The 19634-nt window shown below is 52.0% G+C and overlaps 1 protein-coding gene across 1 annotated transcript in view; it reads left to right on the plus strand.

The window, feature by feature from the left end:
- The window catches only part of RIMS4 (regulating synaptic membrane exocytosis 4), a 67702-nt gene that overhangs the window by 37370 nt on the left and 10698 nt on the right, over positions 1-19634 (plus strand). The window contains exon 2 of the mRNA XM_047771033.1: positions 6187-6325. Coding sequence (XP_047626989.1) covers positions 6187-6325 — 139 coding nt within the window. The remainder of the gene's footprint in view (positions 1-6186; positions 6326-19634) is intronic.

Consider the following 19634-nt stretch of genomic DNA (forward strand, 5'->3'; position numbering starts at 1 on the left):
GAAGTGACTGTCGTTTGAAGGACGAAGTAGTCAGCAGCCTGTTACTCTCCGTCCCGCCAGCCTGCAGTGGGTGCTATCATTACATCTTGTACTTGCTCCTTAAAGCACTTAACACACTCGTGATTAATCAGTGTGATCATCTGTTTACTGTCTGCCTCCCCCTCTGAACTGTGAGCTCCATGGAGGCAGAGACACCCCACCCCCGCTCTGCCCTGCACTCTTGTTTCCTCTTCTGTCCCCAGCATCAGGTGTGAGTTTGGCACACAGTGGCCTTGGTACCCCAGGTTGTTGCTGCCTCTTGGTGAGACTTTGGCTGTCTACACACTCTTGCCTGCTGCCTCTCCCTGCCACCCATCTCACACTCGGCAGCAGTTGGGAGAGGAGGGCCTTAGAACCCACAAGGTGCCACCGCTGGGAGTGGGCAGCCAAAAATAGGTCACCCAAACTCCATTTACTTAAGCACCACAGTGGCCAGCCTTGAGGGCAGGTTCACAGTTGGTACGCAAAGTTTAGAGGACTCAGACTCCAGGCCTCCAGTGCAGTGTTATGATAACCACACTCAACAGAATCTCTTGTTTGCTGTCTTCACCATCCCTTGGGAAGGTGTGCCCTCTTCCACGCCTGCACTCACTGTGCAGCTGCTCTTTTTATCGCGGCACTTCTTGGAGGGAATGGTATAGTCATTGTGATGCTGGAACCCACCTGTGTGAAGATTTTTGAACCTAGGCTTCCTTAGGGTGCCAGCTAAGCCAAGTGTCTTAGGTCATTTTTCCCCAAAAGGACCCTGAGATGAGATTTGTGTGCAAGTGATGCATGAAGGAAGTGCTCCCCAAGAAGACTGGGGACACAGAAAGCGAGCAGGGCTGTATTCTTGGGCAGAGTCCACAGGGGCAGCTTCAGCCCCTCCTGCAGGCAGGGCTCTTCTTAAACCGAGTTATGCTTCAGGGTTGTCTCACCTGAGGAAAAGGACCCAAGGGTTCATCCTCTTGTTCCATTTAGGCTTTGGGTAAGGGGCTCAGGGGCCACAAATTCCCAGGCACTTCTGCTTCTGCCTTGGTGGGGGGAAAAATGGGCTCAGGAGCCTAAAAGAAAGATCTAAAGACAAACTCAGAGTTCCCATCTTGGCTCAGCGGAGATGAATCTAACTAGCATCCCCATGAGGATGCAGGTTTGATCCCTGGCCTTGCTCAGCGGGTTAAGGATCTGGTGTTGCCGTGAGCTGTGGCGTAGGTCGCAGATGTGGCTCAGATCTGGCACTGCTGTGGTGCAGGCCAGCAACAACAGCTCCAGTTAGACCCCTAGCCTGGGAACCTCCATGTGCCACGGGTGCGGCCCTAAAAAGACAATAAATAAATAAATAAAAATAATAAATATAAATAAAAATAAAACCAAACTCCTCCAAAGTTGGCAGGCAGTGGCCTTCAGAAGCCAGCGTGGCAGGACCTCACAGTGAGAGGAAAGGAGGTGTGTGGGGGTGTGAGTGGAGCAGCAGCATTGTCCGCTAGAGCAGGTCACCCCAGGATCTGTTATTTCTGGGCTCCTGTGGCGCTCGGTTGGAGCAGGGGCTCGGACTCCTCCCTCTCTCCCATCGTGTGTGCTGAAGGTGGAGATCAGCCCTTGGAAGTACGTGTAACATCTTCCTGAGGGCTCCCTACCAAACAGGAGGGCAGTAAGTGCTTGTTGCGTGAGGGGAAGTGCTGTTCTCTGGGGTTGGGAGCTGAGATAAGGCCCTCGAGCGGAGTCACTGGAGACAGGCGTGCGATTGGAGTGGTGGTGGGGAAGCGAGAGGAGGCCGTGTGTGGTTGGGGACACGAAGGCCAGAGGCTGTTCCCTGAAGGAGTTGGTTGGCTAAAGGGGGTGGGGGAGGAAGTGAAGCCTTGAGCAGGCTTTGCAGGAAGGGTGGAAGGAGCCAGAAGACCAAGAGGTGGTGGATTCAAGGCCCAGAAAGTTCAGATGGTGGGAGGAGGTCCCAGTGAGCGGGGAGGAGGTGGGCTGGAGAGGACAAGGGCCGATCAGCCTGGGCCGGGACAAGGATCACTCCTTCCTCTTCAGAGCAAGGGCAGGCCGAGGGGGTAGGTGGAAAGGTCTGAGGATGGTGAAATTTGGAAGAAAGAAAGAGCAAGTCAGAGATGGACAGATCATTGTAAACCAACTATAACCCCCCCAAAAAAAATTAAGAAAAGGAAAGAGCAAGACCAAGAGATGCATCTTTTCAGCCAAGTGGGAGAAAAGTCACCTATTAGGATGGATGGGGTTACGGGGTGGAGAGTGGGGACGCATTGGGACAGTCACTTTGGGGACTGTGAGTGAGTCATCAGCAAGAGATGACAAAAGGAAGGTTGGATGGATGAGGTGAGAGGGTGGCCCTGTGTGGTGTGGTTGGGTACAGATGTGGTCCCCAGACTCGGGACTTGCAGGGTGAGGAAGGCGGCATGTCAGGGTGCTGCCCGACTTGCCCGGGGTCCCACAGCCCCTGGTTGCAGAGCTGGGACTCTGCCTAGGCCATCTGAGCAAAGCCAGGCGCGCCTGCATGGTGAACCAGGGCTGTTCCGAGGCCCACGTGGGGTACTGGCTGTGAAGGGCTTTGGGGTTGTCAAGTGCTGCACAGACGTGAAACGCACCTCTCCAAACCTCCCCCCACCCCAGCCCCGTGGGGACTAGGTTGTTTGGCGTCTCTGGTCCTCCCTCTTTGGGGAGAAATGTGTCAGACGCTGCTGGGTGGGGCTCCAGAACGGGGCGCAGTGGGGAGGGGGGTGAGGATCCCAGGCAGTTGTCTGCAGCCTGCCTGCAGGGGACCAGGGTAGGGAGGGGGTTGTCCTTGGACGTGACTCCACTTCTGTGTGTGCGTGGGTGTGCGTGTGTAGGGATGTCTCTCTCTGCCTGTGAGTCTGCATTTCTGAATCTTTCTCTGCGTCTGACACAGAAAAGCAGAAATGTTGGGAAGGGGGTAACTTCAGATACAAATTAGGGAAAGAACAAAGGCGGGCGAAGGGATGAAGGAATGAAGGGAAACCGTCACAGGGCCACGCTTTCCCCCTCGTGTTCAGAAACACCTGAGGTCATGCACGCACGCGAGTACACACGCACCACTCTCAGTTTCTCTGTGTGCGTTCTTGAGTGGGATGGTGTATGCTTCTTACCATTACGAGTCTGTGTGTGCCTGGCACATGCCCAGACATGCGTGCCCATGTAGCCTCAAACACAGAATGACAGACGTGTGGAGACCCGTGGCAACACACAGATATGGAGACTTACACGTACATTCCCATACTGTGTCTTCGCATGTGTGTCCCTGTGTGTGTGTGCGCGTGTGATTTTCTGAGTATGTGAGCATCTGTGTGTCTGAATTACGCAGCTCCATGTAGGAGAGGAACACGTGGGCCCACACTCTGAGAAACACAGAGTGTCTGTATCTCAGTGCGCATGTGCAGGTCATGTTTTGTTTTTTTCCAAGAAATTCAAATTTATTTTTGACAGGGATAAACTAGAAACAAATACTCAACAACAGGAGATAGTTAAATTATCACACATCCATAAAAAGGAGGATTTTGCAACCCTTGCAGTGTTTATGAGAAATTTTGATGACTTAGGAAACAACTCATGAAGGGAAAAACCGAGATATAAAATTCTATAGAATGGAAAAACCAGGACGCCACTGTTGAGTTGGTGGAGGGAGGCCAGGAGAAGGCCAGCAGGAGGCATCGCCCTGTTTCCCGGCACGCAGACCCAGTGCCCCCATTCCTCTTGCTGAGCAGGATGATGGGGTTTGGGTGGCGCTGCTGTCCCCCAGTGGGCCAGTCAGCAGGCATAGTGAAGGCCCTGCCGGATGTCAGCCCACCTCAGACTCTGGGGGCGGGGGGAGGTAGGGAAGCTCCCATTAAAGATCTGCCTCCACCTCCAGCGAACCCACAGTCCCTCCAGGCTGGTGGGAGATGCAAAGCTTGCCCTGCTCACCAGGCTGTGGAGTCTAGAGCCCAGAGGTCCTCCCAGGGTCAGACCCCTCCATCCCCCTGCTTTCTGGCTCCACCCACTGCCAGTCCCTTAACCTCTGTGCCTTCACCTCGTGTCCTCGGTGCTGAAGTGGGGAGAGCACGAGCAGCTGCATCCTGGGTGGCTGAGAATTAAGACCACTCTCAGGGCGGACACCTGTTCATCCAGCGCTTATGAACTGAGCACCCGCAATGGCTGGACTCTGTTCTCAGCCCTGGGGCTTCACAGTGAAGTTCACTGTCCTCACAGAGTTTACCTTCTGCCTGGAGGAAGCTAGTCAGCAAACCCGCAGTGGAGAACAGGTCAGGGGAGGGAAGTGTCAGGAAGAAAGGGTGCCGGGTGGAGAGGGGCCGGGGACGGGAGGGGCTGGGAGGTGCTCAGGGGGAGCTTGGGGCAAGTGATGTTTGCGCGAAGATGTGAGCTGCCCGCGGAGGAGAGGGTGTTCACAGGGAGGGAGCAGACAAGCAGGGGCCGTCGTCCTCACAATAACTGGTCCTTCTCCCATTTTACAGTCGAGGAAACGGAGGCACAGGGAGGCCAGGAATTTGCCCAAAGTCTCATAGCCAGTGAGAACAAGGCCCAGGATTTAAACCTGGCCATTCTGGTTTCAGAGCCGGTGGTCTAAACTGGTGGTTCTCGGGGGAGTTATCTGTCGTGGCTCAGTGGTAATGAACCCGACTAGTATCCATGAGGATGCGGGTTCCATCCCTGGCCTTGCTCAGTGGGTTAAGGATCTGGTGTTGCTGTGATCTGTGGTATAGGTCGCAGACATGGCTTGGATCCCATGTGGCTATGGTGTAGGCTGGCAGCTGCAGCTCTGATTCGACACCTAGCTTGGGAACTTCCATATGCTGCGGGTGTGGCCCTAAAAAGAACACCTCCCTCCTCAAAAAAAAAAATTAAATTAAAAAGATAACTTGGGAGTTCCCGTCGTGGCGCAGTGGAAATGAATCCAACTAGGAACCATGAGGTTGTGGGTTCGATCCTTGGCCTTGCTCGGTGGGTTAAGGATCTGGTGTTGCCATGAGCTGTGGTGTAGGTCGCAAATGTGGCTCAGACCTGGTGTTGCTGTGGCTGTGGCGTAGGCCGGCAGCTGCAGCTCCGATTAGACCCCTAGCCTGGGAGCCTCCATATGCCGCGGGTGCAGACCTAAAAAGACAAAAAAAAAAAAAAGAGATAATTTGGTGGTTTTCAATTGGGTGATTTATGTCCTCCCACCCCAGGCGATATTTGGCAGCATCTGGAGACATGTTTGACTGCCCACAGATGGACTGGGGGAGGGGAGGGTGCCACTAGCATCTAGTGGGTAGAAGCTGGGATATGGTGAGACCTCCTGCAATGCACAGGACAGTGCCTGACAGCAAAGCAATAACCCATCCAAGTTGCCACTTATGCCGAGGTGGAGAAACCCAGGTCTCAATCCATGAAAAGCACTTGGCAAATAATATGATACGTAGAAGCTGCTCAATAAATAGTAGCTGAGGAGGAAGGAAATGATGTGGAGAAGATGGCAGGGAAGAAGTCAATTCAAGAAAAATGACATGGGGGATGAGCCTAGAGAATATTATACTTAGCAAGTCAAAGAGCAGTCCTATATGATGTCACTTAATATGTAGAATCTAGAGATATTACAAATGAATCTCTATAGAAAACAGAAACAGACTCAACAGACACAGAAAACAAACTTGTGGTTACCCAAGGGGAGAGGGAGGGAGGGACAAATTAGGAATATGGGATTAACAGATACAAACTGCTATATATAAAATAGATAAGCAACAAGGATTTATTGTATAGCGTTGAATTATATTTAGTATCTTGTAACAACCTATAATGGAATATACTCGAAAAAAAAAAAAACTGAACCACTTTGCTCTACACCCGAAACTATCACAATTATTGTAAATCAACTCTACCTCAATTAAAAAAAAAAGTTGATGTAAATGAACCCACCAGTTGAGAGAACTCATGGGATGCTGTTTGTTGGGTGGGTGTAAAGGGCCTGGCTGTCCCCAGGGAGGGAGGGGGCTGGTGAGGCCACTGGTGGGAGGAGGTTGATGGACCAGGGGCGGGGGCGGGGGATGAAGGCTGAAGCCGGACAGCCACCAGCCGTTGAAACACTAACCAGAGGATTGGTCTCTCTGTCCCCTCCCACCCTGTGTCTCTCTCCCCATCTCTCTTGGCCCTTCTGCCCAGAAGGGGACAACCGGAGGCTGAAGGGGGCCATCCAGAGGAGCACAGAGACGGGCCTGGCGGTGGAGATGCCCAGCCGGACGCTGCGCCAGGCCAGCCACGAGTCCATCGAGGACAGCATGAACAGCTACGGCTCCGAGGGCAAGTGAGTGTGGGGCCCGAGGTCGTCTCCAGTGTGGGTGGGGCAGGAGCAACAGAGTCGCCTCAGGCCAGGCGGGGCACTCGATCAGGGCTCCTGGGTCGTCCTCATCCTCAGGAGGGAGGTGATGAAGCAAGGATGCTCCGGGGAGAGTGAGGGAAGCACAGGCTCTGGTGCCTGGTGCGGTAAATCTTTCTTTTCTTTCTTTCTTTCTTTTTTTTTTTCTGTTGTCTTTTTAGGGCCAAATCATGGCATATGAAGGCTCCCAGGCTAGGGGTTGAATTGGAGCTGTAGCTGCTGGCCTACGCCACAGCCACAGCCACGCCAGATCCTTAACCCACTGAGTGAGGCCAGGGAGGGAACCTGCATCCTCATGGATGCCAGTCAGATTCGTCTCCCCTGAGCCACGACAGGAACTCCTAGATCTTTCAGTCCTGGTTCCACTGTTCACTGGCTTTGTGATCCTGGGAAAGTCACCTCACTGTGCCTCAGCTTCCTCATCTGTAAAATGGGGGCAATATTACCAACCTCATAAGGGGCGTTTGAGGATTAGGTGGACTAATGTTTATCAAGCAGGGAGCAAAATCGCTGATGCAGTTTGGTAAGTGAGGAAGGGGGTCGAGAGGGGCTTTGTTGGGATTGTCATTATTTCCTCTTTACTTTCCTAGTCCCTTTAATCACAGCTTTTAAAAATAGGTACTACTGCTTGATAGGGAGTTTTACACACATCAAGTCATGAAACATTAGGTCTGACTGGCTCCTTGCCCGTGTTTCTTTCCCTGGCTGTACATCAGCTTCGCCAGGAACTTGTTACAAATACAGATCTTGGGGTCCCGCCTCTGAGCTGCTGAATCAGACTCCCTGAGAGTGGAGCCCAGGAATTCCATTTTTCTTTTTTTTTTTTCTTTTTATGGCCACACCTGTGGCATATGGAAGTTCCTGGGCTAGGGATTGAATCGGAGCTACAGCTACCAGCCTATGCCACAACCACAGCAACATGGGATCTAGGCCATGTCTGTGACCTGTGCTACATCTTGCAGCAGCACTGGATTCTTAATCCACTGAGCAAGGCTAGGGATCACACCTGCATCCTCATAGTTACTGTGTCAAGTTCTTAACCCACTAAGCCACGATGGGAACTCCATTTTTATTTTATTTTATATTATTTTTATTTATTTTGGGGCTGCACCCTTGGCATATGGAAGTTCCTAGGCTAGGGGTCAAATCAGAGCTACAGCTGCCAGCCCACGCCACAGCCACAGCAATTGCCGGATCCTTAACCCACTGAGTGAAGCCAGGGATCGAACTCGCATCCTCATGGATACCAGTCAGGTTCTTAATCCGCCTGCTGAGCCACAGTGAGAACTCCCAGGAACTCCATTTTTAAAAGGCTCCTTTGGAGAAGACTAATCTAGGTGGGGGCTCTCATCATTGAAGCAGTTATGGACCCTTTGAGAATTTGGGGAAAGCTTTTGGGCCTGCTATCCCATGTATGCACTGGAACACACTCATTCTCATCCACAGTCACAGAAACACACTTCATGTAACTGTAGGAAGTTCCCAGATTCCCCCTTAAAAAAACTGTGATCCAAAGTGACTTCCTCATTGTACAGATGACCAGGGCACACAGAAAAGTTGGAGGCTTGGCTTGGATCACATGGCATGTTAGGAGGTCTAGAACCCAGGAGTCCTGACTCTCAGCCATGGTTTGTTCTGAGGTACATATCACTTTCCTGTCTCAGCCAAGGAGGCCTGGGGTTTCAGGATCCTTGCCGAGCACAGGAAGAGACACGGGATTGGAAAAGTTAAGTGCTGTGCTGTCCAGCACAGTAGACCCTAGACACGTGAACTGAATTAAGACAAAAGATGAATGAATTGGTGGATGAAAGATTCTAGGAATTCCCATGGTGGCTCAGTGCTAAGAACCTGACTAGTATCCATGAGGATGTGGGTTCGATCCCTGGCCTCGCTAAGTGGGTTAAGGATCCAGCGTTGCTGTGAGCTGTAGTGTAGGTTGCAGATGTGACTTGGATCCCACGTTGCTGTGGCTATGGTGTAGGCCTGCAGCTGCAGCTCTGATTCGACCCCTAGCCCAGAACTTCCATATGCTGAGGGTGTGGCCCTAAAAAGGCAAAAAAAAAAAAAAAAAAGATTTGTGCCTCTGTCGCACTAGCCATATTTCAAGTGTGCAGCAGCCCTACATGTCCAGTGCCAAGGGCATCAGACTGTGCAGCCTCCAATATTGCCATCATTGCAGAGTCCCATTGGCTCTTCATGGCTGAGTGGCTCATCCAGGGGCAGACACCCAGTCAGGTCACCAGGGGGTGGGGCTGGGGCTCAGCCACCGCTTTCTGCTCCCCTCCTGGCTCTGCCTCACAGCTAGGGGCCCTGCCAGCTGAAAGCCCTCCCACTCCCAGCCCCTCCTAAACTGGGCATCTCCGGTCTCTCTGAATGGCCTTGCCTTGGCAGATGCTGCCGTCCCGCCCACCTCCTAGGGAGACTTTCCGGAGGGCGAGAAGAGGAGGAGGACAGGCGGAAGGGAGAGGGAGAGGAGGAGGAGGAAGAAGGGAACAAATGTTTTCTTTAACCTGAGAAACTTGGCAAGGCAGTGAAACTTGGAGGAAGATATTCTAGGCATTGGAGTAGCAGTGGGTCCCCGCTGAGTTTCAGGGGGTCAGGAGATTTGGGTCCTAGTTCTGGCCCTGCCACTGACCCCAAGTGGCCTTGGGCATGTCCCTTTTCCTCTCTAAGCTTCATCTTGTCTGCTGGCCTCTTGGGAGGTCAGAGGACCAGGTTGTGGGGACAACAGCGTGGTGCAGTGAGCAGCAGCAGGGGGGTCACACCCATATTCCCGTTTTATAAAAGACGAGCTGAGGGCCTGGAGAGGCCACATGACTTGTCCAGGGGAAGCAGCATAAGATGGTATTGGGAAGAAGAAATGAGATGATGCCTGCACATGACAGGTACTTGGGAGGTGGCTTTTGTTTTCCTTTGCTGTCATGTGCTTTAAGGGACCAGAGAGTCTTATTATATTACAGACAGTTTCAAAGACAGGACTCTGGATTCAGACAACCCTGTATTTTGGCCTCATTTCTGCTTCTTAAGAGCTGTGTGATGTTGGGGAACTTACTTTACCATCATTTGTAGAAAGGGGTCCATTAATAATACAGACCACTAATGAGGATTCAGGGAATTAATATATGTAAAAGCACTTAGAACAGTGGCTGGCACATAGCAAGCATGATTATTATCAGCTGTTGTTATTGTTGTTTGTTGATTCAGCCATTGTTAGTTGGGTATTTTGCTCCTTGTGGCTAGTTGTGTCCTAGCAGATAGTGAGCCACCCCTAATACGATCGTGTCTCGAAGGTGCTTGGCACAGGGTAAGCGTGGAATAAATGTTGGCTGTGACAATTATGGTTATTAAAAGGTTTGGGTTAGGTGTCTTAAGCCCAGTTGAGAAAGGATCTGGTGGGTTGCAGGGTGAGAGTCTTGCCCTCTTTCCTGAGAGGAGCTGAGCCTTGGTGGAGCCCAGCCAGGTGCTGCCACCCCGCCCAACACCTGGGTGAGGAAGGGAGGTGGAAGGGACAGGTGGGGACATTGAGCTGGGGTCAGCCTCCTCTTTGTTCTGGAGGTATTTTGGGCACTGGTGGGACCCAGATGCCAGGCTCCGAAACAGGAGGGTGTGCGACCGTCCTCCCTCTGGGCTCCTGCCAGCCCAGCTGAGCCTTACAGGGACCCGGTGTGTTTGAGCAGCCTCCGCCAGGCTGTAGCCTTTGGGGTGCTGGGTGTGTCTGCTCCTGCCCTGGATTTTTGGGCATGTGTGTTCCTGCAGGTGGGCACAGGGGTGCCACCACGTGACTTTTCCTTTAGCACCTACAGTGTGTTGGACAGTTCGGCTGGGCACCCCAGAGACCCTGCCTTCTGCTGAGCGGGCAGCTCAGCAGTGTGGTGAGAGCTGCAAAGGACAGGCATGGGACTTTGGAAACACTCTGTCCTAACCCGGCCTCAGGGCTGGGTAAGGGATGCACGTGGGTTGGGCCATTGGGTCAGTGAAGATCCTCTGGCTCCAGGTTGCACAGTACCAGTTAAGAGTGGCTTTAGCCCTTTCGGTTCTAAGTGTGGTCCATGGCCCAGCAGCATCAGCATCCCCTGGGACCTTATTTTGTTTTGTTTTATTTTATTCATTTTTCTTTTTATGGCTGCACCTGCAGCATATGGAGGTTCCCAGGCTAGGACTCCAATGGGAGCTGTACCTGCCAGCCTACGCCACAGCCACAGCAACACCGGATCTGAGCTGCATTGGCAGCCTACACCACAGTTCACAGCAACGCTGGATTCTTTGCCCACTGAGGGAGGCCAGGGATCAAACCTGCATCCTCATGGCTACTAGTTGGGTTCCTAACCCACTGAGCCACAACGGGAACTTCTTTTTAATTTTTTTTAAATTTATTTTTTTCCTCTGGGATATTGTTAGAAATGCAGTATGTCAGGTGCCTAACAAGATCCGCAGGTGATTTATGGGTTAAGGTTGAGAAGCTCTGGCTTAACGGTAATAATGTTCCAGAGTTAACACTGCAGAGCACTTGCTGCGTGCAGGCGCTGTGCTAAGTGTCTTTATGTGTATTGACTCATTTAATTCTCCCAGCAACCTGATGGCCCTGGGACAGTTAATATCCTCATGTTACAGATGAGGAAATGAAAGCCAAGAGAGGTTAATTAATGTGCCCAAGGTTACGCAGCCAGTAAGTGGCTTCAGTCTGGGGGGATTCAAATCTAGCATTTGGAGTCAACTCAGCTCTTTCGCTCATTTCGTGGCTGCCTCTGTCAAGATTTCTGGGAGTTCCTGTGGTGGCACAGCAGGTTAAGGACCTGGCATTATCACCGCTGTGGCTCAGGTTGCAGTGGTGGCGTGGGTTCATTCCCTGGCCCCAGAACTTCCGCATGCTTTAGGTGTGGCCAGTAACGTCCCCCCCACCCTCCACCCCCCCAATAAGCAAAAATAAAAGATTTCTGGAGGTGGTTGCTCCCAGGATGGTTTGGTGGCTCTGTGAATCTCCCTTCTTTCCCCCCTCTGCAGGCCACAGCAGAGTGACCAGTCCTGGTTTATCCCCTCGGACTGAGGAAGGGCTTTCCTTCCCAGTGCCCCTTTCTGCCTGATGGAACATTTGCTTCTTTGTGTTAAGGATGGAAGGGAACAGCCAAGCTCCCCCCAACCCCGAGAGCAGGTCGTGAGAACAGTCCCTCCCCCGAGCCCTCATCCATCCTGAGATACTCCCTGGTCACCATCCGCTTTGGTTTGGGGTCCCCAGAACCAGACCCAAGACATGGATTTGAGTGCAAGTCATTCGCTTGGAAGCTGATTCCAGAAAACCATGGTGGAGGAGCCCCCAGGAGAGACAAGGCGGGGGAGGCATCTAGGAATGTGTGCACTGAGAAGCCGGCTGCCCCAGCGGGCATCCGGAGCTTAATCGTGATGGGGGCTCTGGGAGCCCGTGCGGGACAGGTGCCTGGAGTCACCCCCCCAGGAGGCCGGGGGCAGAGGGATTGATACTCCCACTCTTACCCCGTTGCTGGTTGGTGGCTGCTTAAGGTGAGCCCTCCTGCCCTTCCTGTGGCAACGAGGGCTCTGGAGGCCAGAGAAACGTAGGCAAAGGAATGAAGGTGCCAACAGTTAGAAGTCAGTGAGCACTGACCGGGGGAGGGCCTGGCGATGAGGAGACAGCGCAGCCCCGCCCCTCAGCTGCCCAGTCCAGATGCTGTCCCCAACGGCGCCTGCTCTCTCGCCCACCCTCCGTATCCAGTCGGGGACAGGGCTCTGCGCCTTCACTCTTCACTGGCTGTGACTCCATCCATTTCTGCCCCCCATCCCGTGAGGCCTCTCATCATTCTTGCTGGGATATCCGCAAGTCCCCTTTTTGGTCTAAACTGTACAGTCTGTCACTCAGCTCTTACTTCTTCTGGGTTCTGCCTGCTTCTCCCAGCCCCCAACTGTGTGCCCCCTGCTCCAGCACTGACCCTCTTCCACTTCCCTCCGTCTCGCCCCCAGATCTTTGCGCACACTTGCTCCCTGTAGCTGGCACTCTCATTCCTTCCCCTAAGCCCCATTCACCCCCGGACTCATTCCTCCTCCAGATCTCAGCTGAGAATTGGCACATAAGCTTTATCTCAGGGGCCAACTCCAGCTAATTGGTAGCGGCTCCCTGGAGTGCTATGTTGAGGAGGCTTCTGAAGCCCAGTCCGGGCTTGGCAGGAGTGTTGCGGTTGATTGGCAGTGTCTGTCCAGGGCCTGGGCGGGGGAGGTGGAAGGACACCATCCCTCCGGCTGTATCAGCAGCTTCCCCAGCCCAACCTTCCTCCACCACAGCACCTAGCACGCCATGCTTGTCGCATGTGTCTGTCTATCCTACTAGACACTGGGTTCAGCATCTGCATGGCCTAGGGCCTGGCCCGCAGGTGGTGCCCTGCAGGTTTGAATGATTAATGGGTAGGAATTGTGAGCAGAAGTCCACACGCATGCCTCTCCTCCCACCCCGGCAGCCTCCTTCCTAGACAGAATTCGGGGTCTCACCATCCTCCCCAATAAATCCGAAGCTCTCACAGTGGCTGCTGGTGCTCCTTCTACCTTCCCCCCTTCCTGCCCCTGCTTGTCCTCTGGTGTCTGGGTCATCAGCATCCAGCTCTCCGGCTGTCTGGGTCACGGAGGCCACAGCTCTAGAGAGCAGAGTGTGAGCCAATGGCAGGGCCACTACACCTGGCCTCGGCGGCGCTTCCCGTCAAGGGCATTTCGATCATCACCAGAGGCCCAGGAGGACGGGTGGGTGGTCAGAACCCATACCCCTTCCCCACCTCTGCTGTTAGCAGAGTCATCGTGCCTAAAGGACAAACCAGGACCAGACGTGGCCCTGGCCTAGGAGATGGGGATTTGTTCGGTCCTGTTTGGTAAGCACTAGTATTTGCTGAGCACTTGACTGTGCCAGATTCTAAGACGTTGATCTCATTTAATACTTACAGTAGCAGCAAGGGTGTCTTACCGCTGCTTATTCCTGCTTCGCCAAAAAGGGCACCCAGGCTCTGAGTGGTGAAGGATGTGTCTCTGCTGGTAAGTGAGGGGAATCAAGATTGAAATCCAGACCTGCCTGACCCCAAAGTGTGGGCTGCAAATCCCTGCGCTCTGTTCCGGGCAAAGCTAAGGCTCCCTTAGAGCACACAGAGACAGTGCAGCAGAGTAGCTGAGAAGATGAACCCTGGAAGCAGACTCCCGGGTTCAAATTCTAGGTCTGCCACTTACCGGCAGCATGGTCTTGGTTTTGGTCATGGTCATGGGCTTACTTAACATTTCTTGGTTTCCCCTTCTGGAAAGTAGGTATCAATAATAAGTACCTAGCTTTCGCAGAATTGTTAAATGAGGGTTAAATTGAGTTAATATTGATAACTTAGTACTATCAGTGCTTGGCACATGGCAAGCTGTTGATCAATAAAAAATAAATCAAATCCCTGGCTACATGCCCAGGAGCTGCACTCTGGAGGATGGGGGGTGGGGCAGGTTTGGGAATGTCTTGAATACTTGAGAAACGGGAGTTAGGATTGTGTGAGGCTGTGTATCCTGGCATACAGTCAATTCTGCTGAAACGCTTGTTTTGAAAATGCGAGTTTGTTCCAACACAATGGAAATATTCTGGAATAATTTGAGCACAATATAAATTTCGCCTTTGCTCAGGTGTGATTTCATCTGTAAGAAACACTTAGGTGAATTTGGGGAAAGAGCACCCATGTAGGAACTCACAAAACGCACCTCTCACATCTGCCTGCTCCCTCGGCTCCCTCCCACACCTGGTGCCACAGCTTCTCATCTATCCCTTTCAGACAGCCCTCTGCCACCACTTTGCAGTAACTCACACTGCAGACCTTCTGACACTCATTTCCACAGGCAAATGTCAGGCCGTCGTCAACGTAAAGCACCATATTTATTGTATTATCTCTGCATTTCTTAATCATTTTACACGTATAAGACTATGCTGCCATTTTTATCGTATCCTTGTCATATGTGTATGTGTGTGTGTGTGTGTGTGTGTGTGTGTGTGTGTATACTTTTATATAAACTCACACACTTTTTGGGTTTTGTGCCCCTAACCGTATTTTCCCCATAAACTGTGGTTTTGATTTCAGGGCTTTGCATTGCACTGTAATTTTTAGGAGTGTATGTTCCGCATAGTAGCAGAACTGACTGTGTTGCAGGCTTAGAGAGGCTGTGGCATGGTGGGTGGATGCAGAGATGGATGGAGGGATGGTGGACATGTCAGGGCAGGTGGTGAAAGGATGGATAGAGAGCCCGTGAATCTTTCAGAACCATGTAACCCATACTCACTACAAGCGCTGGGTTGCCTTTTAATTTCGGATGCGCTTTGAAACAGGTGATTCATCTGGAAAAGAGAGTAGAAATCAAACCCTCAAATAACCCAATTATTTCTTTAACCATGGAGAACATCCAGGGGCAAACTGAGCTCAAAGGTTAATATTAAGACAAATGAGTTTCAGCTCCACAAACAAAACTAACAGGATTTGAAAGGCAGGAAATCTCATTTCACCATTAACACAAAATAAAAGGCCAGCAGAACATGAGTTTTAATCCTTTTTCAGGCCTCTGCCTCCATCTGTGTGGCATGTGCCCCTTGGGGGAATCAGCTGCTGTACCCATCCTGTCCATGGCCTGAGCTTGGTCTCAGGCATCCAGATGCTGCACTTCCTAATAGGTCTGGAATCACAACTGCCAGAAAAACACCACAGAGAGAGAGAAGAGGCTCTCGCAGGCCACAGTATCTCAATCCTTTATTAATTTAGCAGCCGCTCTGAAGGCCCTGTGCTAAGCACCTTGCCTCTGTTATCCTGTTGACTTTCCCCAACAATTCAGCCATATGATTATAATTTATACCCATTTTATACATGCAGCTCAGAAAGGTTACCAAACTTACCCCAGGTTGCACAGCGCTGGAATCCTAGGTCTGTACTATGCTGAAGTCCGGCCTCAGCCAGTATATCTTCCCAGTTTGGGGCCAGCCCAAGGGTTTGAATTTATTGAATTCCTGCTGCACAGTCTAAATAGTAGCAAGTTACGCAACACTTAGTAATTCAGCATGGTCTTTCCTACCTCTGTGAGCAGAGATTTTCGAATAAAACTGGTATGGTACAGTATACCCAGCAGTGGGAAGGTTGCACACCGTCTCGAGGGTTAGGTGTGGGCTCATTTACAGATGAGAAGAGGCAAGTGCACAGACCCCAGCGGCCTGCCAGAGGTCACACCACAGGCACTTGACCCGCGAGGTGTAGGGTCAGCCCTGACTGTGTATCCTCTGCCTTCCGTCCTCCTCCAAGATCCCGAGGTGGAGTCGGGTCTCTGATGTGATTGGTCCTCTGGCCAGCAGGGACCTACCTCCACTTTATTCTCCCTCCTCCCAGCCCCACAGAGCAAGGGCTAACTGTTCAGGGTTTCTGGGGCGTCAGCCTGGTTCCTTGGCAGCCGGCGAGGCACCCTGGGATGGGAAATCAGGCAGCCGCCCAGATATTATAAACAATTACCGCTAATTACCAGGCCTGCCAGTTCCCCATTGTCTGCTCACAATCCCACCAGGAACCCGGGAGCAGACAATGACGATGTTGGAGGAAACTTTCAATTTCAGGCTCCAGAAGGCCCTGCTCTGCCTGGGAGGCTGGGTCCCTTCGGTGCCTTAGAGCCCATGAGGCACCACCGTTTCTTGGGCTTTGGAGCCCAGACCCGCCCAACAGAATGGATCATGGACCCTCGGGAGGCTGGGCTGGAAAAGAGAGAGAGGGTTGCGGAGGAAAGGCCAGGTCAGTAGCTATGAGAGAGTCTAGGTCTTGGCTTTGGTGCTGTTAATTTAGGGTCTGTGGGTTTGCAAGAATAGTAGGTACCCATTTCTATCCCCAGATAATCTATTTTATCTGTGCTTTCTCTGTAACAGCGGGACATAATTGTACAAGATACTAGATTCAGAAGCTGAACCGCCTGGGTTCCAGTATTACTCTGCCTTGTCTTGGCGTGGCCCTCTCTTGGGTGCAGTGGTAACATATGCTCCTCTGCAGGGTGCAGAGGGACCCACACAGCCTCCGAGGTGCTCCAGGTTTGTTCGCTTGACAAGACAATAGGCACCTTTTCTCAGCTCCACCCAATAGGAAGGATGGGCATGAAATTCCCTCTGTTTTCAGATTCCTCTGGAGTTTCCCATTACCCCTCAGCGCTGCTGGGGGCCCCAGGCCTTCCTAAATTCTCTTCCCTCCCCTCCTGTCTCCCCCTCCTCTCCCAGGCCAGGGATTTGGGGGTTGTTTGTTTCCTGGGGGGCAGGAAAACCTGGATTTGCTCCTCTCCTTCCAAGATTGCTTCGTAGATTGGAAAGCCAAGAATCTAACTGTCTTGTTCTCTGCATTCTGCTGGGCTGTCCCTTCTCTGAGGCAGGAGACCCAGGACACCCCGGCTCCCAGATCCCGCCTGAGTGGGAAAAGGGTGGCAGCGCAGGTAATCATGAAAATGAAAAAGCTAAAATCTCAAATTCTCCTGCCACTGACTCTGCTGACAACTTCAGTCAAAGCAGTGTATTGGAATGATGCTGGGACACCTCACATGGTTGAGAAAAGAGCCAGGCGGCCAGGACTGGGTGGCTGGGTGGCAGGATTTTAGGGCTCTTTGCAAGGGCGGGCCATTCGCACAGCTCAGTTCTCATGACTGTTAGACTCCGGGATTCTCTTTTTGTACTTCCCAGAGAGAGTCTTTGTTCAACTGCGTTTGGGTCAGCTTCTGACCCTGGATCTGCCAGTGCTGGCCAGGGGACAGAATCACTGCATTAGTTTAGGTCAGAGCAGTTACTTACTGTAACTGGTGTCTTCCGTTTGTAATGTATGACTTAATGACAGTGACTTAATACAGGTATTTATTTTTCGCCCATGAAAACTTCAGTGCAGGTGTTACTGGTTGTTGCATCCAGCCGGGCTCCTTTATTCTTTTGAATAATCCAGTACATATTTATAACATAATTCTTCTATGGTCAGATATTTAGATTGTTTCCACCTGTGGCTAAACACAGTCCTCTTCTCCTCACCGTCCCAGAGCCCAGAACAGTCGACTTACCTCTTTTCTTCCCGGGTCTCTCTCCCTTCCTGTGTTCTGGGACATTGTATAAACCTGCAACATAGACTCTCTCCAAGGTGCTGAACTGGACTCTCTTGCCCTTCTCTTGTCTTCATCAGGCTCCTGGGAGAGAGGGAGATACTTCCTCCTGCTCCTCCCTAGGCTCCTTTATTGTTGTGGCTTTATCAGCTGAGGCCCTCAGGACACTCTGCTGGCCATTCTGCTCGGGGCAGAGAGAAGATAGCATGTGGGAAATTGCCTCGCTTCCTTCCTCCTTGTTGCTGGATGGACTCTGTGTATCCTTTGGTCCCCAGTTGAAATTCTCCTCTCCTGGTCCATTCTGGGCCACGGCTCCCAGCAATGACTCCTCTCTTCTGATGGCCCCAGGGCTCTCATAACCCAGGGTGGGGCAGGGATAAGAGGATGGTTGTGTCTCATAAGGAGATTTTTTTTCTTGTTTCTTTGGGAGCATCACGTTTGTTTGCCCAGCGAAGTGCTAAGTTTTTTGTGCGTGAGGTCTTCTTTTGTCTCTTCCTGCAGCTTGCTTGGAATTTTATACAGAAAAGTGCATATACTGCTGGGTGACTTGAATTGAGCAGGAGCTTCGTATGGCAGCAGGCATTGCCATCTCAGAGCCCTTGGGCAGGTGTTTTTCCTCACTCTGGGCCTTGGTCTTCCAATCTGTGAAATGGGGAGTCTGCTAGGTCAGAGAACAGCTTCCTATAACTATTTGCCGAGGAAGCGGGTAAATCCTTTGCCAACTGTGAAGTTTTATTAGCAGTGAGGTACACAGACAGAGGGCTGTGGTTCACGCGCTGGGGCGCATGTCTGCGGTGTGAAGGGCTGGGTGTAGGCAGAGATGACCGTGGTTGAGTTTTTCTCTCAATGAACTGGGGAAAGAGTAGACCATCAGAGTGGTTTGGAAGCAGCAGGGGGCACCTGTGGGGTGGAAGCAGACACCTCCCCTCCCCTGGATGCTCCTCTTCCTGCTCCTTCAAAGCTGAGAGCCCAGCAGGTTCCCTGAGGAGGGAGCTAGGGGCCGGGAAGGGGTGGGCTGCTCTCAGGGCAGGAGCAAAGCATGCAGTGCCCTCGAGGCCCAAGGCAGACTCCTCGTCCTCCTCAAAGACCTCCAGCTGCTGCTGTGAAAACTGGCACATGGGGCGTGCTTACTAAAAGTGAGTTGTTCCTCTTGGAAATGCCCACGTGGAAAGTCACCTGAGTTTGGTGTTAGAATTTGGTACTCAAGCTCTGACTCTGCCCTGTGAGTTCTGGCTTTAGGTTGACCTGAGCCTGCTTTCATGGGAATAGTACTGACAAAGGTTAAAAACAAAAACCAACCTCCTTTGGTTGCAGTGAAGATCCTGTGAGAAATGGGTTATGAGTGCTTTGCTCCTAAAGACAGTAGGGGTGCATCAGGGATGGTACTTGGTGCTTCATCTCCTTCCATGCAACAGGACCTAGGAGATGGGAAGGTGGTATTTCCCATTTCAGAGATGGGAAAGCAAAAACTAAAATTGGCATCATCAGAATAATAGAATAATAGTAACTGCTGCTGCTGTTGTTTGGCTGCACCTGCAGCATGTGGAAGTTTCCGGGCCAGGGATCGAACCTGCATCACAGTAGCAACCTGAGCTGCTGCAGTGACACTTATGGATCCTTAACCCACCGCACGACACGAGAACCCCGTTGCTGTTGTTATTGACTTATGTATAACCAAGAAAAGAGGAAGTATCTTGCTTCAGACAGAACATGATCCGGGAGCTCACACAGTGTCACCTGTGTGACGTCTTCCTTCGTGGGCTCCAGATGGCAGCAAGAGAGCTGCCAGAGGCTCCAATCTTCTGTCCCAGGTTCAAAATTGATGGGGAAGAAGAGCTTCTCACTTCCTATAGTTCAAAGAAAGCTTCCCAGGTGGATTTCTGTGGGTTGAATTGGGCCCTTTGCCCAACTCTGAGCCAACCACTGGCCAAGGAACAAAGAACGTGATTGGCCAGGCTGAGCCCCTGTGAACCCCTGGAGCTAGGCCTGCTCTGCTCCACAGGACTCAGTGCCTTGGGGAGGGGGCTCCCCAAAGGAGACTTGAGGTCCTGTTCCCAAAGGAAGGGGAGTGGACGCTGGGCAGCTCCATAGCAAGCACAAAGACAAACCTCCAAGGCTGAGCTGGTAGCCCTGGGCA

Source organism: Phacochoerus africanus, chromosome 3, assembly GCF_016906955.1.
Source record: "Phacochoerus africanus isolate WHEZ1 chromosome 3, ROS_Pafr_v1, whole genome shotgun sequence".
Classification (NCBI taxonomy): Eukaryota; Metazoa; Chordata; class Mammalia; order Artiodactyla; family Suidae; genus Phacochoerus; species Phacochoerus africanus.